The following is a 26,973-nucleotide window of genomic DNA, read 5'->3' on the forward strand; positions in this document are numbered from 1 at the left end:
TGAATCCCAGCAGTTGGTCTATTTCTCTTTTCCTAACAAGGGATGGAGAATCTAATTTAGAAGTGGGAGAAACCAGGTAAATATTGTACAAGCAAGTGCTTCCCAGAAAGAAAATAATTAGTGCTTAAAAAATGTTTGTTTAATACATTTGCTATTCTTGGTGCAAGTACATTTCGTTGAATACTTCAACCTTCTTCTTACATGAAGAAATTTTTCTTAGAAATTTAATATTACAGTTTAGTGAATTTTTCACTCAACCAATATCCAATTTTTTAATAATAACCAGCTTTCTTTATGTGGAAATATGGGGTGCTGGAATTTCCTTTAAGGTAAATGGTGCTTTGGGACTGACTGGTAAGGACAGTGTCTCAACCAGGGTTCACAGTGCAAATGCCTGCTGGGGCCAGGTGGGAACTGGACGAGACAGGTGGGCCCAGGGCAGGGGCTGCAGCTAAGTAGGGGCACAAACAGTACATTTGTTTACGGTGCGGCCACTACGCAGCCCTAATCAATAGTTGCCACATTGGAATCGGGCCCAGGATTGCCAGATCTTTTGGTATTTCGAGGAAACAAATCAAATGTTTATTTGTGAAATCTCTTGACCCTTAGATGTTGGCCCAGTTTTAAAAAACAAACTACGACAACAAAACCCCAAACACAAACACTTGTGTGAGCCAGACAAAACATGTTTGTGGGAGATGTGCTGTTATCCTCAAACTATTCCATCTGTTAGCCTGCAGAGCGGAGCTGGGAGTGGCAGGGTTTATGCACATGTGGGGTGGGTGAGTGGTGAACCAGCTGAAGGGGCGGGAAATGGGCTGATTCCTCAGTTAGGGGTGGTTAGTTAGCTCAGGATTTGTGGGGCACAGCTTTCCGAATTTGGGGCTGGTCCTTCACTGTTAAACATGGAGCATTTAGGGTTTTTTGTTTTGTTTTTGTTTTAAGACAGTCTCACTCTGTCACCCTGGATAAAGTGCTGTGGCGTTGTTCACAGCAACCTCAAACTTTTGGGCTCAAGTGATCCTCCTGCCTCAGCCTCCTGAGTAGCTGGGACTACAGGCACCTGCTGCAATTCCTGGGTAGTTTTACTATTTTTAGTGGAGATGGGTGTTCTCACTCTTGGTCAAACTGGTGTCAAACTCTTGAGCTCAGGCAGTCTGCCCGGTTTGGCTCCCATAGCACTGAGATAACAGGTGTGAGCCACTGTGCCAGCCAGAGCATTTAGTTTAAAAGATGGGAAAAATTCAGAAGCCTGGACCCGGGAGGAGGATCCGTGAACCTGCACCACCCCTCAGGCAGGGCACCGGTGTCTCAGTGTGTCGCCTTCTGTCTTTGGCTTGTGACATGTCCTCACTAGCTTCCCCTCCCACTGCACCTTTCTTTCTTGGGGACCCAAGTGAACCCCTCAAACAACTGCTTCCCTCTTCCTGTTTCCCAGGCATCTCTGGTTGTTTTAGTAAAGGCTGCCCCCTCCATGTCCCTTCACATATATGACGACACTCTGAACTCCTCCCCAGCACCACCAAACCACATCTTACTGAAAAATTACATCATTGCCGTCAGGCACTGACAAGTGTCTTCCAAATAAAATCTTTCAGAAATAAGCAAATAATAGAAAGGTGCTTAAGCACAATTGCTATTTCTGAAAACAGAGTGCTATGCAGATAATTTTATTTTGTCAGCGTGTTTTTTTGTGCAAAAAATGGTTGCCTACCAGTGCTTGAGAAAATCGATCTCTTTAAATACTAAAATTGAAAATTGGTGAACTCCAGTGGAATGTTTGGAGTTGTTCTGTACAAACGGGATCTTTCCATTAAAGAGTAACAATCATTGTTCTATAACCTTTAGTCTTTTCAGATTGAACTGGAAGCTTTATAAATAAAAAACTTGGTGGAGCCCGTAGTTCAGTGGTTAGGGTGCCGGCCACATACACCCAGGCTGGTGGGTTCAAACCTGTCCTGGGCCAGCTAACCAATAATAACAACTGCAACCAAAAAATAGCCGGGCGTTGTGGTGGGTGCCTGTAGTCCCAGCTACTTGGGAGGCTGAAGCAAGAGAATCACTTAAGCCTAAGAGTTTGAGGCTGAGACTCTGTCTCAGATAAATAAATAAATAAACAAATAAACAAATAAATACAAAACTTCAACAACACAGATTCCACTTATTTAGGAGTTATAATCATTCAGGTATAGCTGGGTAAAATTGTTGCCTGAATCATCTTTGGAGGACAAGTAGACTTGATGAATTAATCACTTAAACCGGGATGTATATTTGGTCCATTAAAAATGAAAGTCAACAACTGTTTTCAAACTCCCATTTCCAGAGCAAACTTAGAAGAGAATGAACTCGAATGCACATAATTCTTAGATAAGATAATCTCTGAATTTTTATGGAAAAAAAACAATATTACCTGCCTTGCCAGTGTTGGCTCGCTCATCTCAAATAAGCTACTAAGCCATCTTTGAAGCTTCTTTCTTCATCTATAGAGGTATAAGGATACTCACCTCATCTAAGGGCTGTTAGATTAAATTAAAAGATCATAATCATATATTATTGTTATCATTTACTTAATAATCTATTCAAAGATCTGAAATCCAGATCTTGAAATTTCTAGTTCTTATTTTTTATTGTTCTAGTTTGTTTTGGTTGAGGGAGTCAGGATAGTTAAGAAAGGATTTGGAACCTAAGGATAGGTGATTTTTTTGTGTTTAAAGATGTACATAAAACAGTTTATAGCATCTTTTTTGTCAGCATCATTAAGTTTGTGTTTCTTTTCACAAACTCACTCCTAATATGTAAAAAATGGGAAATCTCTAGGAATAAAGGAAATTCACTGAAATATGAAAGGTAACTTTACATATTTCAGAGCTAAAATGGTGAATATTTTCCTAAGTAAATTTCTGCCTACTCCATCATTAACAATTAGTATCTGAAAATAGAGAACTGTCTAAACCCAGAAGAGGGACAGCTTGCTTGTGAATCTAATCGCAGAGTGCAGAGTGCATCCTGCTGCCTCTGGGTTGGTCCTACAGACTTGCTGTTACACGGACGCTGAACAACTTTACGCTGTAAGAAGCCATTTTTTAAATTACGTTTTTGGGAACAGAGTGCTGCAGAATATCCTTAGTGTAGTAGGTAATGTGGTGACATTATTGATTAATTCTATTACAAACAAATCAAAATTTCCTGGTGTTACCAATTCTCACTCAAAGACCTGAAGAAGAAATAAACCAGGGAGAAAAAGATCATCCGTGACCAATGCTGACCTGTCCAGACGGCTGAGGACCTCTTTAGTCTGAAGTGTTTCAGACCGTCGCCCCTTAAAAAAAATTAATGCTTATGATTTCTTAGAGTTAAAGATGAATAGGGAGCGAGCATATTTTGAAACTTGTCTTTCCACAGTCTTCACCAAGAACAGTTAAATTCTATTTGCTGCTTGTTCTATTTGCTTTTGTATTTTGTGAAGAGCGTAACGTATCCGTGCTCAAGTCTAAGCGGGGCTGGGTTATTTGGTTCCCGCCCCAGGACCACGCAGCCCCTGCGTGCTGTTGATGGTGTACGCAGCTACCAGGCCTGCGAGCAGCTTCTCTGCCGAGTGGTTTTCCTATTTAGATCACACAGCCACTGGAATACACGATGCCCCGGGGGTGAGCTGTGGTTTGGAAGCAGCTGCCGCGCTTTCCCCCTGCTGCTCCAATTAACACCAAGTGCGCGCGCCGTGGGCGGGGGCGTGCGGCGGGTGAGACCACTTCCCAGCTCGTCTGAGGGGCTGCGGGGGACCGAAGGGGTTAACGGCCCGCTCGCTGCCCAACAATAGCTGGCGGCTAAGTTCCCCAGCCCGGACCCTGAGACGGTGGGCGCGGGGTGAAGGCGGGAGGGCGCGAGCGGACGCGGCCAGGCGCGGTTTGGTTCAGCCCAGGGACCCGGGCCTCCCCGCCCTGCCGCTGCCCCTGAGGATGGAGACGTCGTCGGAGGGCGGAATCCTCCGGCCTCCGCTGAACGCCCTGAACTTTGTTTTGTTGTTCTTAAAGCTATTTCAAGGCCAAAGCTTTGCTGTTTATTTTTTCTTTTAATCTTTCATTATCATTTCACTTTCTCTTTCGCCTCTGTTTTTTAAATTGCAAATTTGACAGTTTATTGAGCTAAATGAGAAATCTCGTGGAGGTAAAGCCATACTGCTGTTTTCCCCCCTCCCATGGCCAAAGCCTCCGCGCGGACGGTCGCGGCGCGGCAGGTGCGCGGGTAGGTCCCGGCCTGTGCGGCCGCGGAGCAGCCGGGCGACATGGACCGCTTCTTGGGGTTTGTCAAGCAGATCAGGAGATCTAGGAGAAGAAAAGGGAAAAAGTACCGACCGGAAGAGGATTACCACGAGGGCTATGAGGATGTCTATTACTACTCCGAGCATTTCCGAAGTAAGCGCTTCCCTGCGCCCCGGGTCCCCGCGCCCCGCTGGGCTGACCATGGTCCTCTGTGGGCTGCACCCTAAGCGCAGGGCTGGCCCAGGTGGCCTTCGCTTGAGCAGTGAGTACTGAGGTGCTGTGTTTTGCTCAGTTTGTTGCAAGAATAGCTATCAGATAGGGTCTGGAAAACAGTGCCACTAGCCAAGTTCTGTACACATGGTTTATATTTTAGGTGCAATTGATAGACTGTGTTATCATTTTAATGAGCCATTCAGAAAAGTGTCTTGCAAGTGAATATGGTGGGTGGCTGGAATAAGTTCTGTCCTGGTTGCTGTTTTTCAATCAGTAGCTTCCTTTTCTTTCAGAATAGGGAAAGCTAGCTCGTTTGGAAGAAGCAATTGTTCAAGTTGATGGGGATGATTTGTGCACCTGATACAGACTTCTGAACGGTTTTCTGTGATTAATCCGAGCCATTGTTTGCACGAGGAAGCTCAGAAGATTTTTTTCTCTATTGCATGTTTAGTATTCCCTTATTAAAATAAGGGGATTTTCATTTGCTGTCGGCTAGGATCAGTGATACCTGTAGTATCCGTAAGATATCCATATTGTGAATTACTTGATAAACAGAAGAGAAATAGAATTTTTTTGTACCTGTCAGTGCTCTGGGTTTCTGGCGAGGTTTAGACTTGTCCCAGTAGATTTAAAATGCCCAGAAATCCCTAAGGTGAGGAAGAAAGCAGCCACACTCAGAGATGACTGAGTTTACATTTATGTATGATCTACATTTTAAAATTAATTTTTAAAAACTTCTATAATAAGGATCTTTATAAATGTCTTTTTCGATCCTAATTCTTCTTGGCCTTTTGATGTCTAACTATGAATTCATCCCACAGACAGTCTCTGGGTATTAACTAATAAATAATTTAGACCCCAATTTCTGTGATATTGGAAGCCATGAGAATTAATTCTAAGTGTCAGAAATTCCATTATGATTGATGAAAGATAAGGTTTGAAAATTCATTGGTAATAAACAGTAATCCAAAATTGTAATACTTTGGTATCTGCTTGAATAATGTGGCTATGTTGCTTAAATCTCAGAATTTTAGAGATGTTTCTTTTTTATAATGCTTTTACATGAATAATCTGTTCTAATGTGACACTGTGTTTCCTAGATTTAGTTTCTATAATGTGTTCTAGAATTTAACCAATATTTATGTCACCTCAAAAAATACTGTCAGCTTGCATGCGTAATTCTAAAAACTTAGAAATTGGGGAGAAAAAAGCAGCTTAGGAATTTTTAATTAGATTGGTATTTGTTGTGCGAAGTTTTTGCTATCTGTATATATTAAGTCAAATGCACACTGTCTGGAGTTGTACTGTGATGTGTGTTTGTTCAAATAGAGCCGAATGGTTGTCTCTCAAATGCCGGGATCCTGCTAGTTTTGGTAAGAATTCTTACCAAATACTCTAATTTTATGAAAGGTACTTACAAGAAGAAACGTTTATAGAGGTATCTAAGAAATATCCCCAAACTAGAGTTAAGAGAATGGCATAACTAAGGTAGTAGTCTCCACACACCAAGAGAGTCTGGTCTTATCTTACTTGTCAAGGTTGTGCTTATGGTATTAAACATCAAAAGTCATTTGCTCCAGATGGGAAGCTGACATGTTTTCCCTGTGGTATCAGAAGGCAACATTATGTAATACACAACTTGTGAAATCAGTTGCAAATTGACTATCCAGCTTCAAACTGCTGCGTAATAAATGGAATGTGTCCTGATGGACTCAGGCAGGGGTCCGGCGTTTTGTCAGATGTCAGACAGCAGTACCCTCTGAGGGCACCGGTGGCTTCAGTTCCAGGCCCTTTCTGAACATACATGTTACAGCTATGGGAATGCTATGAAGGGTGAGACTGAGCCTTAAAACTAATCCTCTCAAGTGGGCAATGTGGTTGCATTCAATTACATCTACAGCATATCTATTTTAATTAGTTTGTGGCATAATTTGAAAGTTTATTCCATACTGTGCGTTTCTCTAGATGGCTTAGAAAAACTGTACATTGAGGCTCAGCACTTGGTGGAATTTACTGATGACGTCCTCTTCTTATTTAATGGTGCCATTGATAAGCCAGAAGAGCCAATCTTATTTTTTTGCCTATAGTATTTGTTTTGGTTCTTGAAAGAAACTCAATTCTGCCTTGTCAGTTTTTCTGTTGGTTCAGATTACCACAAGGACTTTATACATATAATAATAAAAGATCGATTTAGAAGGAACCCCTCCCCTGAAAATTCCCCAGTAAGTTCCCATCCTATTAGAGCATTTTCAGGGCTGGCTGATTGTAACTTTGTCCTAAATGTCCCCTCTGTTGCATGTGGGTTCTGACTTAGCATGTCACTATCCTTTTCTTCACGGTAAATACAACATCACTTAAGATCTCATTAAATGCCAGGCCTGAATTAAAATGTTAATAGGGTCAGGTGCAGTGAAAGATAAGTTGTTTTGAAAGTGGATGATTTTACTGAAACTCCATCAAAACTGAGCTTTAGCCATGATAATGATGATTATATATTGACGTGATTTTATATTGACTTGATGTATGTTGATGTACATGACATGGCTATATTTGATTTTTTAAAAAACTGCTTTCATCACTATAATTCTAGAGGTAGGGTTTGAATGAACTAGACGGGTGCTTTGGGTAAATCATAACTTTTCAGACTTCTGGTTTTTCAGTTATAGAAGTATATGATTTTAAACCTTACTTAATTGCTAAAAAATTTCAGGTAAAGGTATTGACTGAAGGATTGTAACATATTTAAACCAAAAACCTCACTTGACCATCCTGAGGGAATTGTTTTTCTGGTAGGAATTGTCAGTAGAGGATCCTGCCACTGTAAGATCATACTCTGTCACTGAATATTAGGAGTCCAGGAGAATTTTGATAAAGATTAGAAATTCTGAACAGGCTACACTACATCTTTTATTTAATGTCCATCAGGAAACTCCATTTACTCTTTGAAATTGTAACATAGATGATTCATTTGGTATTTTTCCTTAAGAAAAACTTGCTTTGATCACAAAACTGTCATGAAGTTGAATGTAACAAAAAGCTGGAAAAGGACCCTAAAATTCAATTTTAGTATGTTTGGTGCTTTCATTTATTTTTCATCAAATATTCTGTCATAGTGATGTCTTTTTGAAAGCTCTGGCAGGTAAGATTTTAATTAATCTGTCCTAAAAAAATAAAACATCTGACCCTATTCCTATTTGATCACCCTGGATAATGTTTATAGCACAGTCAGCACTGTTCTTACCCATGATGGAAACCCTGACCTGTGTAGCCGGATTACCTGGGAAGGAGGATCTGTGTCTCTCTTATGGTCGGAGGTCTGTGAGCCTCTTGCCGGGTCCCCGGTGTCCCGTGCACACAACTGTTGGTGTTGGGTGCAGCCTGGGCTCCCTCTGAGGTGATTGTTACCGGATTTCCACCCTGCGTCTCCCAGGTGGCAGGAGAACTGCTCAGGGCAGTCATTAGTGACCCATCCACTTTTCTCAGTGAAGTCATTTCAGGGGAGCTGGAGAAAAGGGGGAACATGAATATGGTGTCCACCCTTTTGAAATACAGGTCATTTGTATTTACAAATTATTTCATCTGTTGTTGTTTGCCTTTTCTAATAGATAGTGAACAGTAATTGTAATGGGTGTACACAAAGTGACACATGTAAGTAATATAAAGTTGTTTTTTAAGCAATGTATCCAATTTAAAATTCCTACTTAGGCAGTCCAGGCTTTAAAGTGCCTTAGATATTCAAAGTGCATTTTAAAAAGGTTGCTTCACTTTTATTTCATTGGAAAACATTATGCATTGTTCTTCTCAGAGAAAAAACAATATTGGTGGTGGGTGTTTGGGGAATGAGAATTTTCAGGCATTAGTGTCGGTAATTAGACAAATAATTTCTTCTCAATAGTTCCTTTAACTAGATTTTTGTATTTGGGGGAAATTCATGTAACCATACCCCTCTCTGCTTCTGAGACTGACATCTAATTAGGACTCTCTCTGTTAGCATGCCAGAAGGCTGAAGAGAGGACTTTGACATACACTTTGGAAAGACAGCTGATCCCCACTGTGAGACTAGAGCCCAGCACACCATCAAAGGGGCTGTTGCCTTGCTCAGCCTGTGCGTGAGGGAGGAGGTGGGGGAGGGGAGGCGCCTCTCCTAGGTTGCCCCTCTCTAGAGCTTAGGAACATAGAAGCCATTTATTTCTTTGTTAAAAACAATGGTCATCAAACTGACAGGTCTTGGATGTGAGATCTTGGATGATTCAAGTCTTAGCTGTATTTAGTTTGACTCAAGAAATCCCAGATGAATTAGAAGAAGCATCGATTATAAAGAAATAGGGCGACCTTGCTTGTTTTATAACTATACTGTGTATTTATCTTTCCTAAGGGTCGATTTCCATTTATGGTATGGTTTGTTCTGTTGAAATTTGATTGGCTAGCATGTTCTGTCTGTTGGTTATTTTGTGTCACCAATTCTATTATCTCAAGCTCTGTCTTCCCACAGGGAATAATTTACAGAATTTTAAAGGTGAATGGGACCTTAGGATCTACTTTGTCCAATCTATTTTTTAGATGAAATAAACTAAGATACAAACAAGTTAAGTACAGGCCCCCTGGCCACTGCAGAGGGGGTACTGGAAACCGGATGCCCTTGTGGATCTGGTCTGGCATCCGTTATCCCATAGACCTGCCTTGGTCTGGCACCATCCCCACCCGAGTTAGAGTTGTTAGTTTTCCTGATAGATAATCTCTTGAGCCCAGGAGTTTGAGGTTACTATGAGCTACGATGACACTATGTCGCTCTAACCTGGGGGACAGAGTGAGACTCCATCTCAAAAAAAAAAAAATTAAACTTTTAAAAATTCATACAGATTTTATATATTTTTTCAGTTTACATCAAATTATTTCATTTTTCATGTTTTTTTTAAAAATAGTATTATGCTTTTAATTTTAAATTATACTTATTTCCTGCTGTTACATAGGAAAACAATGGAATTTTTGTGTATGACCCTTGTATGGCCTTGCCATAACCACTTAACTAGTTCCAGGACACTTTTTGTTGCTATTGTGGATTCCTTGGGATTTGTTTTTTTTCGAGACAGAGTTTCACTCTGTCACCCTGGGTAGAGTGCCATGGCATCATCAACCTCAAAGGCTCAAGATCCTCCTGCCCTCGTCTCCCAAGTAGCTGGGACTGTAGTGGCCCACCACCGCACCCAGCTAGTTTTTCTATTTTTAGTAGAGAGGGGTCTCACTCTTGCGCCCCTGAGCTCAGAGGATTCCCCAACCCCCTGGCTCCCAGAGTGCTGAGATTACAGACATGAGCCATTGCACCCAGCCTAGCTTAAACTCTTGAACAAAACTAACCCTCATTTAATACTGCAGAGTAACACAGTGTCATAATTACAGATGTTAGTGACCATAAATTACTCAAAACAAACAGCTAACAGAATTCTCTGTGTCACCCTGGTTTGCTCTGTGGTTTGTAAATACAACTGCTTTTGCCAAGGAATATCCCTTCCAGGGACTTAAAATGGTATAATCTTATCAGAATATTAGAATTAGGAGAAATTTGGAGCCTGCTGTTCAAGGTAGGAAGTCTTTCCTGAGTGCTGCAGTGTGGATGCACAGCTCTGGTGCAAACCCTTCCAGTGTGGACACATTTCCTTCCAGATTAGGCAAGTCACTGGGCAACCCTACGCCTCTACTAAGTAAGTTCTAAACTATGTGTCGGTTGCTGGCATAGTCCAACAAATACGATGTGTGTTCAGACGTCTGTATCTTGACCCAGATAAATATAGACTTTGTCGAGTATAACGTGCAGTGAGATTTCAAGCCTCTTCTGCTCACATCTCTCTTGCGGATGTGACATATGGTGTGTGGAGGTGAGTAACTCCCTCAGGGATATTTTTGCTTTACTGTACAAACCCAGAAGAACTCTGTATCAGGCCTGCAACCATGTGGTAATTTTTATTTCTTTTTACTTTTTCATCTTTTCTTTTGGTGTTTATTTCTAAAAGGTTACGAAACCTTCCATTTATTTAATGAAAAAACACATTCTAGTACTTTCTGTTTTCATGATGTGGTGCTGATTTGTCTGCTTGGAAGCTGATCCTGGGAGGAGCAATATTCACATTTAAAATACCCTTGTTTCTACTTCAATTCTGTCATTATTGATCAAAGCTGTCACAATCATAGTTATAATAAGAGAAAATCACTATTTTCTGGCTTTGGTGATTCATCTGATAATGAACAAGAGAACCAAGCTGGGTCAGTCGAGTGCCTCCCAGGGTCAGCCCGGTCAGCCTGTGTCCCACCTGGGGGAGAGGTCATTCTGCAGTGGGAGAATCAATCCAAGTGAGAGAGAGAGACAGAGAGAGAAGTGGTCGCTAGTTTGGTCCCTGTGGTCTCCAGCACTGCCCAAATTAAAGTTAAGACAGCTAGACAGAACCAGGACCAGGACCAAAACTCAGATCAACCAGTTTCTAGTTTGTGTTGGTAATGTGTAAATTTTGAAAATTCCTTGGCTATTTTCATTTGATAGAAATAAGTGCCAGAGATAGAAGCTAGATTCTTTCTGTCAAAGTTTCTATTCTCCAAAAATATGGTTCTCTCCTGAGACTGGGGAGCCCTGTGACTCTGGTGCGTCACTATGGAGACACCACTTGCTGGAGGAGTGCTGGGGCCCAGCAGGGAGGACTCGCTGGTGTCCTCAGTGGAGACGGGTCTCCCAGGGCGCAGCCCCGCAGCTGGAGGAGGATGGCGAGGGCAGGCTTAGGGAGATGTTTTACTTGGCCACCTAAACGCTGTGCCTTTTACACTCACCTCCCTCACTTCCACGCAGAGGGTAAAATCTCATTTTGGAGGAGAACGTACCACACAGCTCCATTCGCATCACCGGGGGATTCACCCCAGCTCCTGGAAAGTATGGGATGGATGGGTCACCTGCGTGCCTTACTGACAGATGAGTTCCATCCCACTGTCTCATTATCTGCAACATTCAACCACAGAGCTGGCTTATTGGGACCTGTGAATTTCAACTAAGTATCAGCAATCAGGTCTATAGATGTGGAGAAATTGAGTTAAATTTCAGTTGATAAATCTCTGCTCTAGAAAATTGCTTGAACTGACTCCAACAAATGAGATTATGGCTAAAGAAGTTATTCATGATTAATAATATCTTAAATACTAAGCTAGAATATAGTGCTTGAGTTTTCCTTTCTGCTTCTTTACCCCATGAAGAACAGGAAGCTTGAATTTATGGTAAGCATTCAGCAAATCCTTGAAGACGGACTCGGCAACATCCCAGATGCTGGAGACACAGACGGGAGAGAAGGCCCTGGCCCTGGGGGACCAGAAAGCTAACAAAGAACCAGAAAATGAAAACTAGTGGCAAGAACAATGAAGGGATCAAAGTTTGGGGTTGACAGGTGGCAAGAAGTGTGAGTGTTTTAACTGAGGTGATCCTTCTTTGAACACCACATTCAGCTGACCCTGGAAAAGAGCCCATGTGATGGGGACGGGAGGCCTCAGGGCTAGAGCTGTGTGTTCATCCTGAGGAGTGCTACCTCCACACCCTGAGGAGTGCTTCCTCCACATCCTGGGGAATTTTCCTTCCACACTCTGGGGAGTGCTCCTTCCATCTCCTGGGGAGCGCTCCCTCCATGTCTGAGTGGGTCCCTGTCTTTACATTCACTTGTAAAAATCAGCTATTTGGAATTCAGAATGCATTTCTCTCTAGGAATGATGCACTCAGAATAGAAAAAATGTAGATTTATGTCTAGGGCGAATCATAAAGTCTTTTGCAATATTTCACTAGCAAGCAGACAAGGGCCATGGCCACAGGCAGCACAGCCACTGCAGGAAGTCTTTGTTGTGCTGACGGTGGGGGTGGGGATGCTGCTGCTATTTGTACATAGGGTTCTGTGCTCCTCCAGCATTGCCAAGGTTGGGTTGCCAGCCATGGGGGTGGTGTTTTGGGGCTGTAAGAAAATGTGCCTTTAGGAGGGAGTCAGTGTCATAATCATCTCTGTGCTCAGCTGGACTCTCAACACCCACCAGGCACCATCCTTAGACTGAAAGTGCCCTGCCATGTAATCATAGAGCACAAAAGTGTACAGCTGTTTTCTACTTTGTTTCTTGTAAGACAAAAATATTTCATGCTTCTCCCTAGTCTTTGAAATTTACTCCATTATAAAGACTCTAATGGCTTTCGTGTATAGAAAATATTGCTGGCATATGTCAAAGAAATGGTGTCCAGAGAGTGACAGCGTGCCGGCCCTTCTGGTCCAGCCCCAGACTTCTGTCCTCTTAGAGAACTGGAGGCTGTGTGTCACCGTTATTCATTACGTTACTAGCAACAGACAGGGATGTTACTTTGCTGATCAGGATATTAAGTTATTTTCTGTATCAGTTCCTGTTTGTTAACTATGATTTAGAGGATTCATTTTTATATTTAAAAATAAATGTAAGATTTAAAAAGCTTTGTTTTCTGAACTGCTTTTGAGGAGATGAGTCTATCCAACAAACTTTTAACACTTACACTTAATTTCAGAACAGTGGCAAGGGTTCTGTGAAACGCTGTTGAACTGCACGCTGGTTTCATGTTCTGCTTCTGCTGGCATGTGGGTCACAAGATTTCAGGTGCAGGAAATAACATTTGATTTGGGAAGCCCCATTTTTGAGATAACACTAGACACATGTCAAATGTAACCCGTGTACAATGCAAAGCCCACAGTGCATCCTTGCTGATCCTAAAAATTGGATGTCGGTTAAACAGACAGCTATAGTGGAGAGTTTTACAAATGATACGTCTCTGGTTAACACTTGTTTTTGTAAACTGATCTGCATGTGAAAAAAATGAACTTCTGCAAGTATTTTTGAATACATGAATTAATATAAACTTGTACCTTCAGGATATCAGGTCTGACTATTAAGTTTGTGAACTTGCTGCCATGTGCATACATTGGCAGCCCTGTGTAAGTAGCTCAGTGAGGGCTCACAACCTCGGTGCATCAGTGTCTCACAGCTGTGTTCTTGTCAACCTGTGCCAGTGTTGCTGAGTGGAGTTCATTATTGTTGTATGTTTTTGTGTGCTATTGCAAAAATGTCAGAGCTTGAATTAAAGCAACGAACAGATGTTAAATTTCTCATTCAACTTGACAAGAGCAGAAGTGAAGTCAGGGACATGTTAGTCCAAATGTATGGGGGTAATGCCAGGAAGAAAACAGCAGTGTGCAAATGGACTAAATGTTTTTCTGAAGGGAGAGAATCACTGATGAAGAGAGGTCAGGGTGGCCAGTAACAAGAACTGCTGAAAACATTGCAAAAGCTCATTAGATTGTGTGTCAGAAACCTTAGCTGATCATGAGAAGCACTGCAGATCAAGTAAATATCCATAGAGAGACAGGTGGGGAAATCTTAACTGAAAACCTTGGCCAACAACTCAGGGCTCTTGCATCCCTACAGTGCACCAGCTCACACATCAGTGTCTGTGAGGAAGTTTTCAGCCAGTAAATAGATAACTGTATTGGAACAACCTCTCTAATGACCTGGTCTTGCCCCCAGTGACTTTATTCTTTATCCAAAGACAAAGAAATAGTAAAAGGAAGACATTCTAATGACATTCAAGACATCAAGGGTAATAAGACAACAGCTGTGATGGCTGTTCCAGAAGAAGTGTGCCAAAATTGCTTTTGGTGGATGAGGCGTTGGCATCAGTGCATAGCTTCCCCAGGGGAGCAGTTTGAAGGTGACCAAGTGACACTCAGCAGTGACCTCGGTAGCACTTTTTCTAGGATGAGTTCATAAACGTAATTGTCACACCGTGTCCTTTGCTAAGTGCTTTCCACCCTCCTGTGGTCATGGTCATTTTTAAGGGAGCAGATGTTAAAATTTACAGGTGGTCAGGAATTGGTTACAAGTTTCCACCTTACGGGTTCACAGCACCCTTTCCATGTGGAAGTAGAACTGGGAAATTCCAGCACCTGAGAACTATTATTTATGGCTGGTTTTATCTGCCAATACCAAGTTTTCGTGATTTACAGGAACACATACCTCTTTTGTTCTTAAGAATCTCAAAGCTTGTATGTAATGGTGTTTTTTGAACAGTTTGGAAGATGAACAGAGAACCCCCTACAGCTGAGAACCACTGGACCTTCCAGTCCAGCCCTCTGATTCTCCACACAACCATCATCTCTAACAACATAGTGACTTGCCCAGTAGTTGTTTCTTACAGCTAAAAGGAAGAAAATGTCTAAGTCAGGATTTCATAGTCAGCTAAGAAAGCCAAAAATAGAACTGACATAAGTGTTAAGTCCCTGAACTTGGTGTATTTTTAATCTTATCCTCCCCCAAACCTTTCCCATTTCTTCAAATGGTGCCACCATAAGCAGCCCCCTACCCGTTCCTGTGAGGGCCCGGCCCTGGCTCCCCAGTGTGCTCTTCTGTGAGCCCCCCACCCCACCACCCTGGTTCCCCAGTGTGCTCTTCTGTGAGCCCCCCACCCCACCACCCTGGCTCCCCAGTGTGCTCTTCTGTGAGCCCCCCACCCCACCACCCTGGTTCCCCAGTGTGCTCTTCTGTGAGCCCCCCACCCCACCACCCTGGCTCCCCAGTGTGCTCTTCCGTGAGGGGCCCCCCACCCTGACTCCCCAGTGTTCTCTTCCGTGAGGGCCCCTCCCAGCTCCCCAGTGTTCTCTTCCGTGAGGGCCCCCCCACCCTGGCTCCCCAGTGTGCTCTTCCGTGAGGGCCCCCCCACCCCGGCTCCCCAGTGTGCTCTTCCGTGAGGGGCCCCCCCACCCCGGCTCCCCAGTGTTCTCTTCCGTGAGGGCCCCCCCACCCTGGCTCCCCAGTGTGCTCTTCCGTGAGGGACCCCCACCCTGGCTCTCCAGTGTGCTCTTCCGTGAGGGCCCCCCCGGCTCCCCAGTGTGCTCTTCCGTGAGGGCCCCCCCACCCTGACTCCCCAGTGTTCTCTTCCGTGAGGGCCCCTCCCGGCTCCCCAGTGTGCTCTTCCGTGAGGGACCCCCACCCTGGCTCCCCAGTGTGCTCTTCCGTGAGGGCCCCCCCACCCTGGCTCCCCAGTGTGCTCTTCCGTGAGGGCCCCCCCACCCTGACTCCCCAGTGTGCTCTTCCGTGAGGGCCCCCCACCCCGGCTCCCCAGTGTGCTCTTCCAGGAGGGCCCCCCCACCCTGACTCCCCAGTGTTCTCTTCTGTGAGGGCCCCGTACCCTGGCTCCCCAGTGTGCTCTTCCGTGAGGGCCCCCTACCCTGGCTCCCCAGTGTGCTCTTCTGTGAGGGCCCCTTTCGCATCTTTACTCAGCACTGCAGACAGTGCCAGCCATCAGCAGGCACCTGTGCTACAGAGTTGTGAGAGACTGCCATCATAAGCTGCCCACAGAAACCCATCTCATTACATTACAGTCACTACCCCATATGCAGCATGGTTGGGAAGGTTGGAGAAAACACTCTTTGGCTGTACAGAGTTTCTAGTTTGCTGTGTTTAAAATTCTGACATGGTCCTTCTCCATCTCCTGCTCCGTGTTTTCATAGGAAAACACCTCTCTTAACAACAGAATGTTAGAGAATTTAAATGCAAAGAAAATAGAAGGGAGGAGAAATGCTTATTTTTTATACAATTTTATTGACCTACCTGATTTCCTCAGCACATACTTGCTACCAACTTCCAGTGCTTGACCTGCTGGGGTCAGCCCCTCCTGGGCCCGTGCTGACACTTGATGTCATTATTTAATCCGCACAGCTCGGTGAGACAGGTGTAATTATTATTATTTTCTAGGTAGAACTCAGACCAAAAGAGCTTAACTAAGTTCCCCAGTGTCACACAGTGCCCTGTGTTAGTAGCATCCGTGACATTCCCTGAGCACACACTGTGCTGAGCGCTGTGGGCCACCCTCCCACCTGGTCAAGGCTGCCTTCAGGGTAGCAGCCTCCCCTCCTGACAGGTGGGTGCTCTCCTGAGCGAGCGCGGTAGAGAAAGAAGCAAATGCAGCATGCTGTGTGACAATTTGAGATAAATGTCCATGTCGGTCTGTTCACTTAATTATTTTGAATTCAGTTGTGCTTTGAGCAGAACAATCTGCTGTGTATTCCAGTGCGAGTTTGTTATCATTATTTTTTCCTGCTGAATCCAATATTGGGAACTGATGTTGTATAACTCATGATATATTTGGACTGGAAGCAAATTACTGTCACCACCAAATTACTGTACTGATCATACAGCCCAGTGAAGCTGGGCACCGGGATGTACACGCAGAGCCGGAGCAGGAGGGCCGTGCCCTGTCCTGTGTCATATCTGGCCACCTGAATGGGAATGAATTTTATTTAAGTAATACCTAGACCTTGAATTATTAAAAGTTAGATAGTACAAAACTAATGCATTCATGTAAAGGAAAATGTGAATGTGGGTTTAAATCTGGCGTAGAAGCAGAGAGTTCTCTGAGGCATTCCAAATAAATGTTAGAATTCACAAGAATTAGAAAACAACATAGGAACTAGTGTGGTTTATATATAGCTTCTGTTACACATGATTCATAGTCTCTCCTCCCCCAAATAGAATAAACACGTACATATCAAATATAACGATGAGAAATATTTCTCAAATGGCATGAAATTATTTACTATCAAGGAAAGCATTTTGAGTGACTGTTACTCTGATTCCTGACGACAGTGGTCAGGGAACGCTTGGTGTCCAGCTGTGTTGTTTCCGTCACCCGAGCTGAGCTTGGCTTTGTCAGAGCGCCCAGTTCGAGTGTGGTAAATGTCTCCATTAGTTTATCTTTTTTCATTAGGAAGATTTTTGGTTGTTTTTTGATTTTTTTCTACTTAAAGTCGATGTTTGTCAATCAGAAATTGCAATGCTCGGGTGGCGCCTGTAGCTCAAAGGAGTAGGGTGCTGGCCCCATATGCCGGAGGTGGCGGGTTCAAGCCCAGTCCTGGCCAAAATCTGCAAAAAAAAAAGAAATTGCAGTGCTTTATTTAAACATGACAGGGCTCTCTCAGTCTGAGATGTAGCAGCAAGCCTCAGAAATAACCCCGTAGGACTGGGAATTGTTTCATGTTACCCACAAAATGTAAGCTTTGCAGGGAAGTCACGGTGAAGTACACCCTCACTGGAAGTTTAGAATCAGTGCTTCTACTTTGTTAGGGCATTTGATAGGTTTTAATTTCATCAGGTTCTTTGTCTATTTTAGTATCTTTCTTCTCCTCAGAAACCCAGCGGAATCCCATTTTCTGCCTCCTCCTCCCCATCAAGCCTGAGCTCGCCAGGCCTCAGCCCCTCCCTGCCCTGTGCCCCTCAGAGTTGCTGGTGCCCACTCTGACTAGGGTCTGGCTCTCTCATCAGTGTCTGTCATGTGCCTGCCGCCTGGTGACCCAAATTCCACCAAACTGTCAGGCCTTCCCTTCTGCCCTCAGCCACTGGCATTGCTAGAAGAGAACGCTGTCACCCTGGTGGTGCTGCATCGCCCACCTGCGAGTCCCAGCCTCTATGTGTCACCAAGAGTCCCAGGTGCTGCCTGCCGGCCACCTGCGAGTCCCAGCCTCTATGTGTCACCTGCGAGTCCCCTTGGTCCTGCCCGCCGCCCACCTGCAAGTCCCAGCCTCTGTGTGTCACCTGCAAGTCCCCAGGGCCCTGCCCGCTGCCCATCTGCGAGTCCCAGCCTCTCTGTGTCACCTGCAAGTACCCTGGGCCCTGCCCGCCGCCCACCTGCGAGTCCCTGGGCCCTCCCCTCTGCCCACCTGCGAGTCCCGCCCCTGCGGCTCTGACCATAGCTGTCAACCTCGTCTCCAGTCTCTCCTGGCCCTGTAGGCACCTACTCTGGGTCCACCTCGTTCCTCCATCGCTGAAGCTCAGCTGAAGAGACGGCTGCGTCCAGTTCTGACCACACCACACAAATTCCAGACGCGAGCCCAGCGAACCTTCCCATCCGTAGGGCACAGAGAAGGTGCCCACGGAGTGAGGGGTCACGGTGGTGCCCTGTGGCCTCTGGGTTCCATGTCCCGGTTCCACTGAAGTGACCCGCCGAGATGGCCGCTGATTTTGCGATTCTGAATGTAATGGTTTTTAGGTCTTTAAGACGTTCTCAGCTGCGCCGACCTTTCCTTCTTTCTTTCTTTCCTTTTTTTTTTTTTTTTTTGGTTGCAGTTTTTGGCTGGGACTGGGTTTGAACCCACCACCTCTGGCATATGGGGCCAGCGCCCTACTCCTTTGAGCCACATGCGCCGCCCTCGCCCGCCTTTCTGTCGCTGCAGTCTGGCCTCGTTCTGGCCGGTGAGCTTTTCCTGGGCTGGCCTCTGTGACGCCCTCCTCCTCCAGGTTCTGCCCAGGGGCGCCTGCTCGCCCAGCCCAACCCTCCTCCTCACTCTGAGGTTCAGCCCCGGGTCTGCCTGGGTCTCCACCACCTCCCGTTTCTACTTTCCTAAACAGAACTTAATACTTTATCTCCTACCCCAAACGTGCTCCTCTCCCCTCCTCTCTTAGCTAAAGGCAGTGTCTTCTATGATGTCTGCAAACTGGAAACCTCACGTTCACGCCTCACTCCCTAGTTCTCTGGGTTTTCAATTACATTTATCTACTTCACCTACTTTATATCTCTGTATTCCCCCTGCACCTGAGCTAGCCTGTAGTTAGAGCTTAATAAATGTGTAATTTTATTTTATTTCACATCAAACTGTAAATAGCTAGAATCGTGGATTCCAAGGGACATATCTGTCTTCAGCTTGGAAGTCTGTATTAATATTTAGGCCTGCTGGACAGACGCCTGGCAGGTCACAATGCCTCTGGGCTCACATTTTTTGAGAAAAAGTGTTCTGTTAGTGTCACGGTACTTCAATTCATGATTTTGATCTTGTTCATTAAAAGCAAAGTGGGCAACTTAAGTCTCAAGGAGCTGGGTAGCTGGAAATACCAGCCCGGAGTCTGGAATTCAATAACCATTGATTGCTCAGTCCAGACAGTTTATTGTTAAATTCTTTTCCCTAAAATGAAATCAATTATTCTTGCCTGCGCATTTTTATTAAGGGATCTGCTATTTGGACTAGAATGATGACTTTAAGCACACTGGCATATTGAAAATAAAGTGTTTTTCAGTGGCCTCTAAATGTTGGTCTAGTGAATCTTAGATTATATCAGAAGAAGCTAAGTAGAGAAGGAAATAGAAGTAATGAGAACATTTAATGGATTCTAAATGGTGGTTCTAAACACAGTTTAGATTTAACATCAAGGAAAATTCTGTCTCTCTTTTATAGGTCAGAAAAAAACATTTTTTTGCTTACGAAAGTTATTAATGGACCCAAATGATTAGAATTTGCAAGTTCTTTGTAAAACTTCTGTAAACAATTATCATAACTATCTTTTCTGGGAAAATAAATTAAGATGGAAGTATGAGAGGTTCACATTCAGGAGAGGTAATTCAGATTGCATGGATTTGAAGGGAGAGACCAAAACAGCTACCTTGAATGTGAAACTTTCAAATTTAAGGGATCCTAAATAGTTAAGGGAAAAAATAGATGCCAGTAAACAGCGAATTAATTATGAACCTTTCATACCTATTTTTGTAGTAAACAATATATATTATAGCTTGGTTAATAAAATTATAATAATTGTAGTTGTATTTTAAAATCTTACAGTGCTTTAACTGACATTTTCCCGTGTGGTCTTCCAGCAGTCTTTGAGTTGATGGTGGGTTTTGTTATTGTCCGTCTTATTATAGGTGAGAAATCAAAAGCCCAAAAGGTCTGGTGCTTCCTGGGTGCCACACACAGCTTGGGAGCAGTGGGCTCCTCTTGATTCATTTGTTTATAAATCTTATGGGTTTTTCTTCTTTCTTGAATGGACTTTAAGCTCTTTTTAAAAAGCTACCCACCTATCTATTTCCCTGTGCCTGGAACACAGCAGGTGTTCAGGTGTATTTATAAGATAGATTAGTCTAAACTAGAGTGGGATTTCAGCTGTCAGCTTTTCTTGTAAAGAATCTTACTACTCAAATAGTTATTTTATCAACCTAATTAAATTATGCTGTAAACTTGAATATATGGAAATTGCATTTTAAAATTTATTTATTACTGTTACTTCATTTATAATAAAGTAATTGAGAGTTGTCTTGGGAAAGATATCAAAGAGGCAAAGGATGGATATTTTATTGTTAAGCTATTTAGGGTTAATTCCATTCTTTTAGTTTTCTATTGCACGACAAATTATTCCCAAATTTAGCAGCTTAAAATAAGAAGCGTTGCTTGGCACAGCTTAGCCGAGTACTCAGGCTCACAGTCTGTCAGGAGGCTAGGGCCACAGTGCAGGGCGGGGCCCTGGTGCCAGCTCTGGAGGCAGTGCTGGCTAGATGGGTATTGAGTGGAGATGTCAGGTTTGGGGACGTTTTTTCCACATGGCCTTCTCTACTGGACAGCTCCAGCAAGCCACATGGATTTCCTCACAACAGGTGAGTCAACAGATGCATAGAAAGGGCCGCAGGACAAAAGCCCTGACGTTCTGTAACCTGATCTCGGGGGTGATACCTGTCACTCTTGCCTCCTGTTCATTAGAAGACAGTCCCTGCACTCAGCCTACCCTGGAGAGATGTGGGTCACACCCAGTTGTGAATAATGGGAGGCCAGAATCATGGTGAGCATCTCACGGCTGCCCAGCACTTCACAGTAGATGTGACTGTCCAAGTGCAGTCCATCAAAAGGAACAAAACTCCAGCAGCCTGACCTTGCCCTGTGCAAACTTTTTAAAGAAGAGGCTCCACTCTACACTGGTGCTAGCAGGTAAGGCAGAATTCTGCCCTGTTCCCCCCGACATTCCACTTTGCTTTGTAAATAGTTTCCAGTGGATTTTATTGACCTGTCTGTGCCCATGACCATCCCAAAGGCCAGCGCTGGGTCACCTGCCCACTCCTGGAACCCAGGGAAAATGACGTGGAAAGTGAATCATGTGAGCTGAGCGTGGAGGAGAGAGAATGAAGGCAGCTGGCGGTGCGTGGCACAGCACCAGGCCCCTAGCGCCCAGCCGCCTTCTCGGCCCCCACCTGCTCTCATCCCCACGGCTCGCCCTGTCTGCGGCGCAGTCCCTCTCTGCAGAATTCCACAGACTAGGTACCGTACAAACAGTATAAATTTATTTCTCATAGTTTTGGAGGCTGGGAAATCCAAGATCAAGATGCCAGCAGTTTCAGTGGTCTGGTGAGGGCCTATTCCTCACAGGTGCCACATCCTGTCTGCGTCCGTACAGAGTGGAGGGGGCAGGGGGCAAATCAGAGAGGACAGGGTGGCTTTCCAGGACCCCTTTTAAGGAAGCAGTAACCCCACCGCTCTGCCCACATGACCTAATCACTTCCCAAAGGCCCCACTTCTTCAGTGCCGTCACGGGGCCAGGAGTCCACCTGGAGAATGGGGAATACAACATTCAGACCACAGCAGTGTGGACTTGAAGGGTGCACCAGAGGATGTTGTACCCTCCTCAACAGAAGAATTCTTGCTAAATGATTGTTTGCAATCAACCATGAAGGTCAGCCCCAGCTTTGCAGTACAAGGGAGTCTGACAGAAGCAAAATGTTCACTACCTTTGTGTGTCACCTTAGCGGCCAGCGAACACATCCTGAGGACAGAATCCAGTTCATCTGCCAAGTGTTAACATGACAGCAAAGCCTGTTACTGTGTTGACGCAGAGAAAACACAAGTGTGTGCACAGACACTAAGTGGGCTCAGCTGTGCAGGTAAGGGTCAGATGCTCAGTGCCCAAGGTCACTCAGGCATGAAATTAACCCTGGTAAGTTGCAGTCACAGCTCCAGGCAGCTCCCCCAGACCCTCCCTCACTTTCAGGCATCAGAAAGGTCATACCTGAGGGTCGGTTGTGGCTGTTTAGAGAACACAGAATCCTCAGACGGCTACTGTGGCTAAATTAAATCACCCACGGCAAAACCAAAGGTCATTTGTCAGACCTGAGCACAGTTCCCACCCTCAGGTCTCACATGGGCCACATTCTAACCCCATCCCAACAGGGCCCCTGAAGTCAGGCTCCTCTGCTCTTCCTGCTATGACCCCTCACCCCAGGCAGGACGCTTGGTGGGAGGCTGCACCCGTGGTGTTCGCCCCTAGATGCTGTGAGAAGCACCAGGAGTTGCTGAAGGAGGCAGAGAACAGCCAGAGTCTGAGGGTACGGGGAGCCCAGGGGCAGCGGCACCTGTTGAGGAGAGGGAGGTGGCTGCCTGCGGGATGGACTTGCTCCCAGTGGCCCCTGCTCCCTGCCATGCGGCCACAGGGTGCTGCTACCCCTGACTTTTCAACTAAAAATGTTCTCAGGGCCTGTGTGGGTGAAATTCCTCTTATGCCCACGTGTGCTGATTTGTTTTGTAAAGCGTGGTCTTTACACCCTCAGTCAGAATGGATTTGGGCTGTCCACCTCCCTGCCCCCACATTTCCCATCTTCACCTCTCCCAGCCCTCATCCCAGTGAAAAAACTGTAATTTCAGTACCAAAAACCAGAGTCATGCCCTAAATCAACCTGCTTTCTTTTTGAAAGCCATTTAAGATGTGTGATTGTCTGATAATCAACATTACTAGAGATGCACTTTTTGTTTTGTTTTGCCTTTTTTTTTTTCTTTGCTTATTAACCCACTGGATCTCTGAATGATGGGATTTCAGGCAAAGGAAGAGCATTTTGGACTGGGCCATTTCTGCTAATCTGAGCTGAGCTGGGTGGTTTCAGGGAGAGGCCCACCGGCCAGAAGTGTCTGTCCCTCAACCTTTCTTCAGTGAGCTCGTCTGCTCCCATTTCCCATGTCCATGTTTTATGTGGGGTTCAGAACTCTGCTGACTTAGTAGATTATTAAATATTCAGCAACAGTCGGTAGAGTCGTGAAATGGGTTTAAAGCCCGGACTTCAGGTGTGATGAGAGTGAGAGTGAGGGAGGGAGGGGTGCCTGCTGTGCCCAGCGGGCAGCTTCCTGGGTGATGTTCCATTTGCTCCAGGACAGAATGTGTTCACTCCACTCAAGAGAAGTCAGGGCACTGTCAGAGGGTAGGCTGCAGGCACCAGAGTGCCAACGTCTGCAGACCCCAGTTTGCCTCGTGTGGCCTAGGGGAGCAAGGCTAAACCAAGGAGGAATTTCGAGGAAAGACCTTTTTTCTGAAAACAGTGACGTCTGCTCCTTGGCTGTGGTAGCTGTGCTGCAGAAGGAACGTATGCATAGGGAGCTAGGGTGGACGACATCCCCATGTTGCTGACCGCAGTCCACATAAGTGTGCACAGTGGAGTAAAATGAACTTGGCTTTGAATGCTGCTGCAGGCCCTCCCAACTCTGTGCTGACTTTGGTCCTCAGTGCCTACATCTCTAAAAGAATACTAACAGGACCCAGATCATTAGGCTACTGTAAGGCTGTAAAATGAAATGATGTGTGTGGAGTGGCCACTCCATAGCTCGCACGTACCTGATAACTGATGTTACGATTGGGACAAGTGGGGTCAGAGGAGTCTGTTTGGTGGGAAAGCCTATCCACTAGTGATGTCTGTGTGGGGTGAAAGGAGGCATGAGTTTATCAGCTTTGGGTATAATTGGATGGAATAATTATTAATGCTCATCCATCCTATTTTATTGTTCACATAACATAGTTATCTACTTACAACTTAAAAAACAAGAGAAAATATTGGCTTAGAGTAGAGGCCTTCTCACATCCATTTTCTTTCCTGTCCCCTCTTCCTACTTATAAGAGTTTAAAATTATGACAACGGTATGGAAGGAAAACACAATTTTTGTTCTGCTATTAACTGGATGGTCTGCAGCACAAATGACTTTGCCCTGCTTCCATTCTCAGTCTTACTACAGATTAGCTATTTGGAAACAATGTGAGGAAAAGCAAGTCCTGACCCAAGCTGTGTTTTCCAAACCAAATGTCTTATCTGAATATACTTCCTAATGTTTGTGTTGAACTCTGAGTGGCTACTCAGACTCTGCTTGGAGGGCTTATCTTCTGTATCCATGGATACTTAGGAAGAAGACTGGGGAATGATGTGGTTAGCCATGAATCTTTGACCCCGCTTATTGTATGTTGCTAAGAAACTAAAGATGTATCATTAAAACACATGTTTGCAAGGTCGTCAAGCGGGGTGTTGAATGACTCAGACCTGACCTCCAAGCTCGGTGATCTCACGGGGAGCTGGGGTCGGGAGGCACGACAGACAGCCTTGGTCGATGGGTGTGTTCTTCTCAGATATGAATAAGTGAGAACAGCTCAATTGTGACCTAGAAATAAACTACTCACTCGTTTGTTCCCATGATGTTATGATGATCAAGAAACAATATATCTTTACTCATTTACCCTTCAGCTGAGAAAAGTTGCAATGCACTATAATTAACTTAAAGAAGCAGTTACTGCCTCTGAATTAAAATCTCAGACTACAGTGATAACAGACTGTAACCTGCACCTCTAGGATTCTTAACCTTGTCAATGCTAGCTATTCTGAGCGTCTCCAGTTCCCCTCTGTGAAATGGGGTGTTAAGGCAGTTGTGTCTTGTGGAGACTAGATCAGGTTGATAGAAACACCCTTGTCACAGAGATGGCCACACGGTAAGCCTAAGATCAGTTGTCATTGTCAGTAGCATGAGCAGTGTAAGTCAGGAGCTCGGGTTTATCTCTAACTCGTAATTTAGGTCTCATCGTACCAGTCCTCTGAACTTTAGTTTCTTTCACTGTAAAGTGAAAGAAATTGATGGAATGATCTTGAAAATTACTTCTAACTCTAAAAATGCAATGTTGGTTAGCAGAAACATTTAAGAACTCAAACTAAAACAAGCCTCCACCATTCTCCATTGGTAATTATTTCAGTCTTTACTGAAAGATACCTTTATGTGAGGGAAAGACCTTTTGCTTTTCTCACTTTTCTTTCCCTGAGAATTTCATTGCCTGCAGGCCCAGGGAGAAGTGTTAAGGAGAAAATTAACACCTGCTTGCTGCTCTGTGAAAATTAGCTGCTCTTAATTGCTCTCTTTAAGTTAACGCTCTGTTAATGGGCTTGGAAATCCCCTCAACCCAGATGTTTAATATTTATCTCTCCATCAAACACAAACCTGTCCCTTCCTAAGTAGGATTTTTATTGAAGCCCAACATTCATATAAAAAGTTCACAGATTTCGGGTGGCACCTGTAGCTCAAAGGAGTAGGGCGCCAGCCCTATATGCCGGAGGTGGAGGGTTTAAACCCAGCCCCGGGCCAAAAACAGGAAAAAAAAAAAAAGTTCACAGATTTCCAGTGTGCCACCTGATGAATCTTTAAGAAGTGAGCACACCCATGTAAGCAGTGTCCAGGTCAAGAATTAGAATGTTAACCAGCACTTGGAAATTCCCCGGCTGCTCCTTCTGGGCTCTGACTTCCATCTGATGTTAACAGCCATCCTGATGTGGAATGTGACTTCACAGATTATTTGCATGTTTTTGAAGGTTGTATCTTATGCAAATGAGATCATATAGTAGGTATTCCTTTCTGTTGGATGCAGACCTGGAAGTGGGATTACACAGTCACACCAGGTGCTTATTTTCCATGTTCACAGATAACAGCCAGTTTTCAAAAATGGCTGTACCCATGTCTGCACTTGCCTCGCTACAGAAACAGGGGAGAGTTCTGCTCCAGGATTTCGTGGGTTCAGGTGCACACAGCAGAGGCAGTTGCCCACTCTGAGCTGGCCGTGGCCTGAGCCCAGCTGCCTCCTGGAGTCCCTGGGAGCAGCCTCTGACCAGGGCTGGTCTGGGCTTCTTCACAATGTGGCAGCTGGGTTCCCAAGGGAGCATTCCACGGGAATTCCAGGGCGCGGTGGCAGCACACGGCATTTTTATGACCTAGCCTTCAGAGTCACACAGAGCCTCCTTAGTCACACACCACTGATCAAGCCTTAAAATTCACCCCAGAGTCAAGGGCATAGGACACAGAGCTGGACGCTCAGTGGGACATCATCAGGGTGACGCAGACCTTGTCACTCAGTGGGACGTCATCAGGATAATGCAGACCTCGTTGCAGAGTGGGATGTCATCAGGGTGACGCAGACCTCGTCACTCAGTGGGATGTCATCAGGGTGATGCAGATCTCCTCGCTCAGTGGGATGTCATCAGGGTGACACACACCTCCTCGCTCAGTGGGACGTCATCAGGGTGACACAGACCTGGTTGCTCAGTCAGATGTCATCAGGGTGATGTACACCTCCTCGCTCAGTGGGACATCATCAGGGTGACACAGACCTGGTTGCTCAGTCGGATGTCATCAGGGTGATGTACACCTCCTCGCTCAGTGGGACATCATCAGGGTGACATAGACCTCATTGCTCAGTGGGACGTCATCAGGGTGATGCAGACCTCGTCGCTCAGTGGGACGTCATCAGGGTGACACAGACCTGGTTGCTCAGTCGGATGTCATCAGGGTGATGTACACCTCCTCGCTCAGTGGGACGTCATCAGGGTGATGCAGACCTCCTCGCTCAGTGGGACGTCATCAGGGTGACACAGACCTGGTTG

General features: G+C 45.1%; 1 protein-coding gene across 6 annotated transcripts in view; it reads left to right on the forward strand.

Moving 5' to 3' along the window:
- Window positions 1-26,973, forward strand: part of GRIP1 (glutamate receptor interacting protein 1) — a 687,322-nt gene that overhangs the window by 274,838 nt on the left and 385,511 nt on the right. For 5 of the 6 annotated variants that reach the window (XM_053554785.1, XM_053554786.1, XM_053554791.1 and 2 more), the window contains exon 1: window positions 4,132-4,412. The exons of the other annotated variant lie outside the window; for it this stretch is intronic. In XM_053554785.1, coding sequence (XP_053410760.1) covers window positions 4,283-4,412 — 130 coding nt within the window. In that variant the 5' untranslated portion in view covers window positions 4,132-4,282. Of the gene's footprint in view, window positions 1-4,131; window positions 4,413-26,973 lie in introns of those variants that run through there. 6 annotated transcript variants of the gene reach the window in all.

Source organism: Nycticebus coucang, chromosome 12, assembly GCF_027406575.1.
Source record: "Nycticebus coucang isolate mNycCou1 chromosome 12, mNycCou1.pri, whole genome shotgun sequence".
NCBI classification, from domain to species: Eukaryota; Metazoa; Chordata; class Mammalia; order Primates; family Lorisidae; genus Nycticebus; species Nycticebus coucang.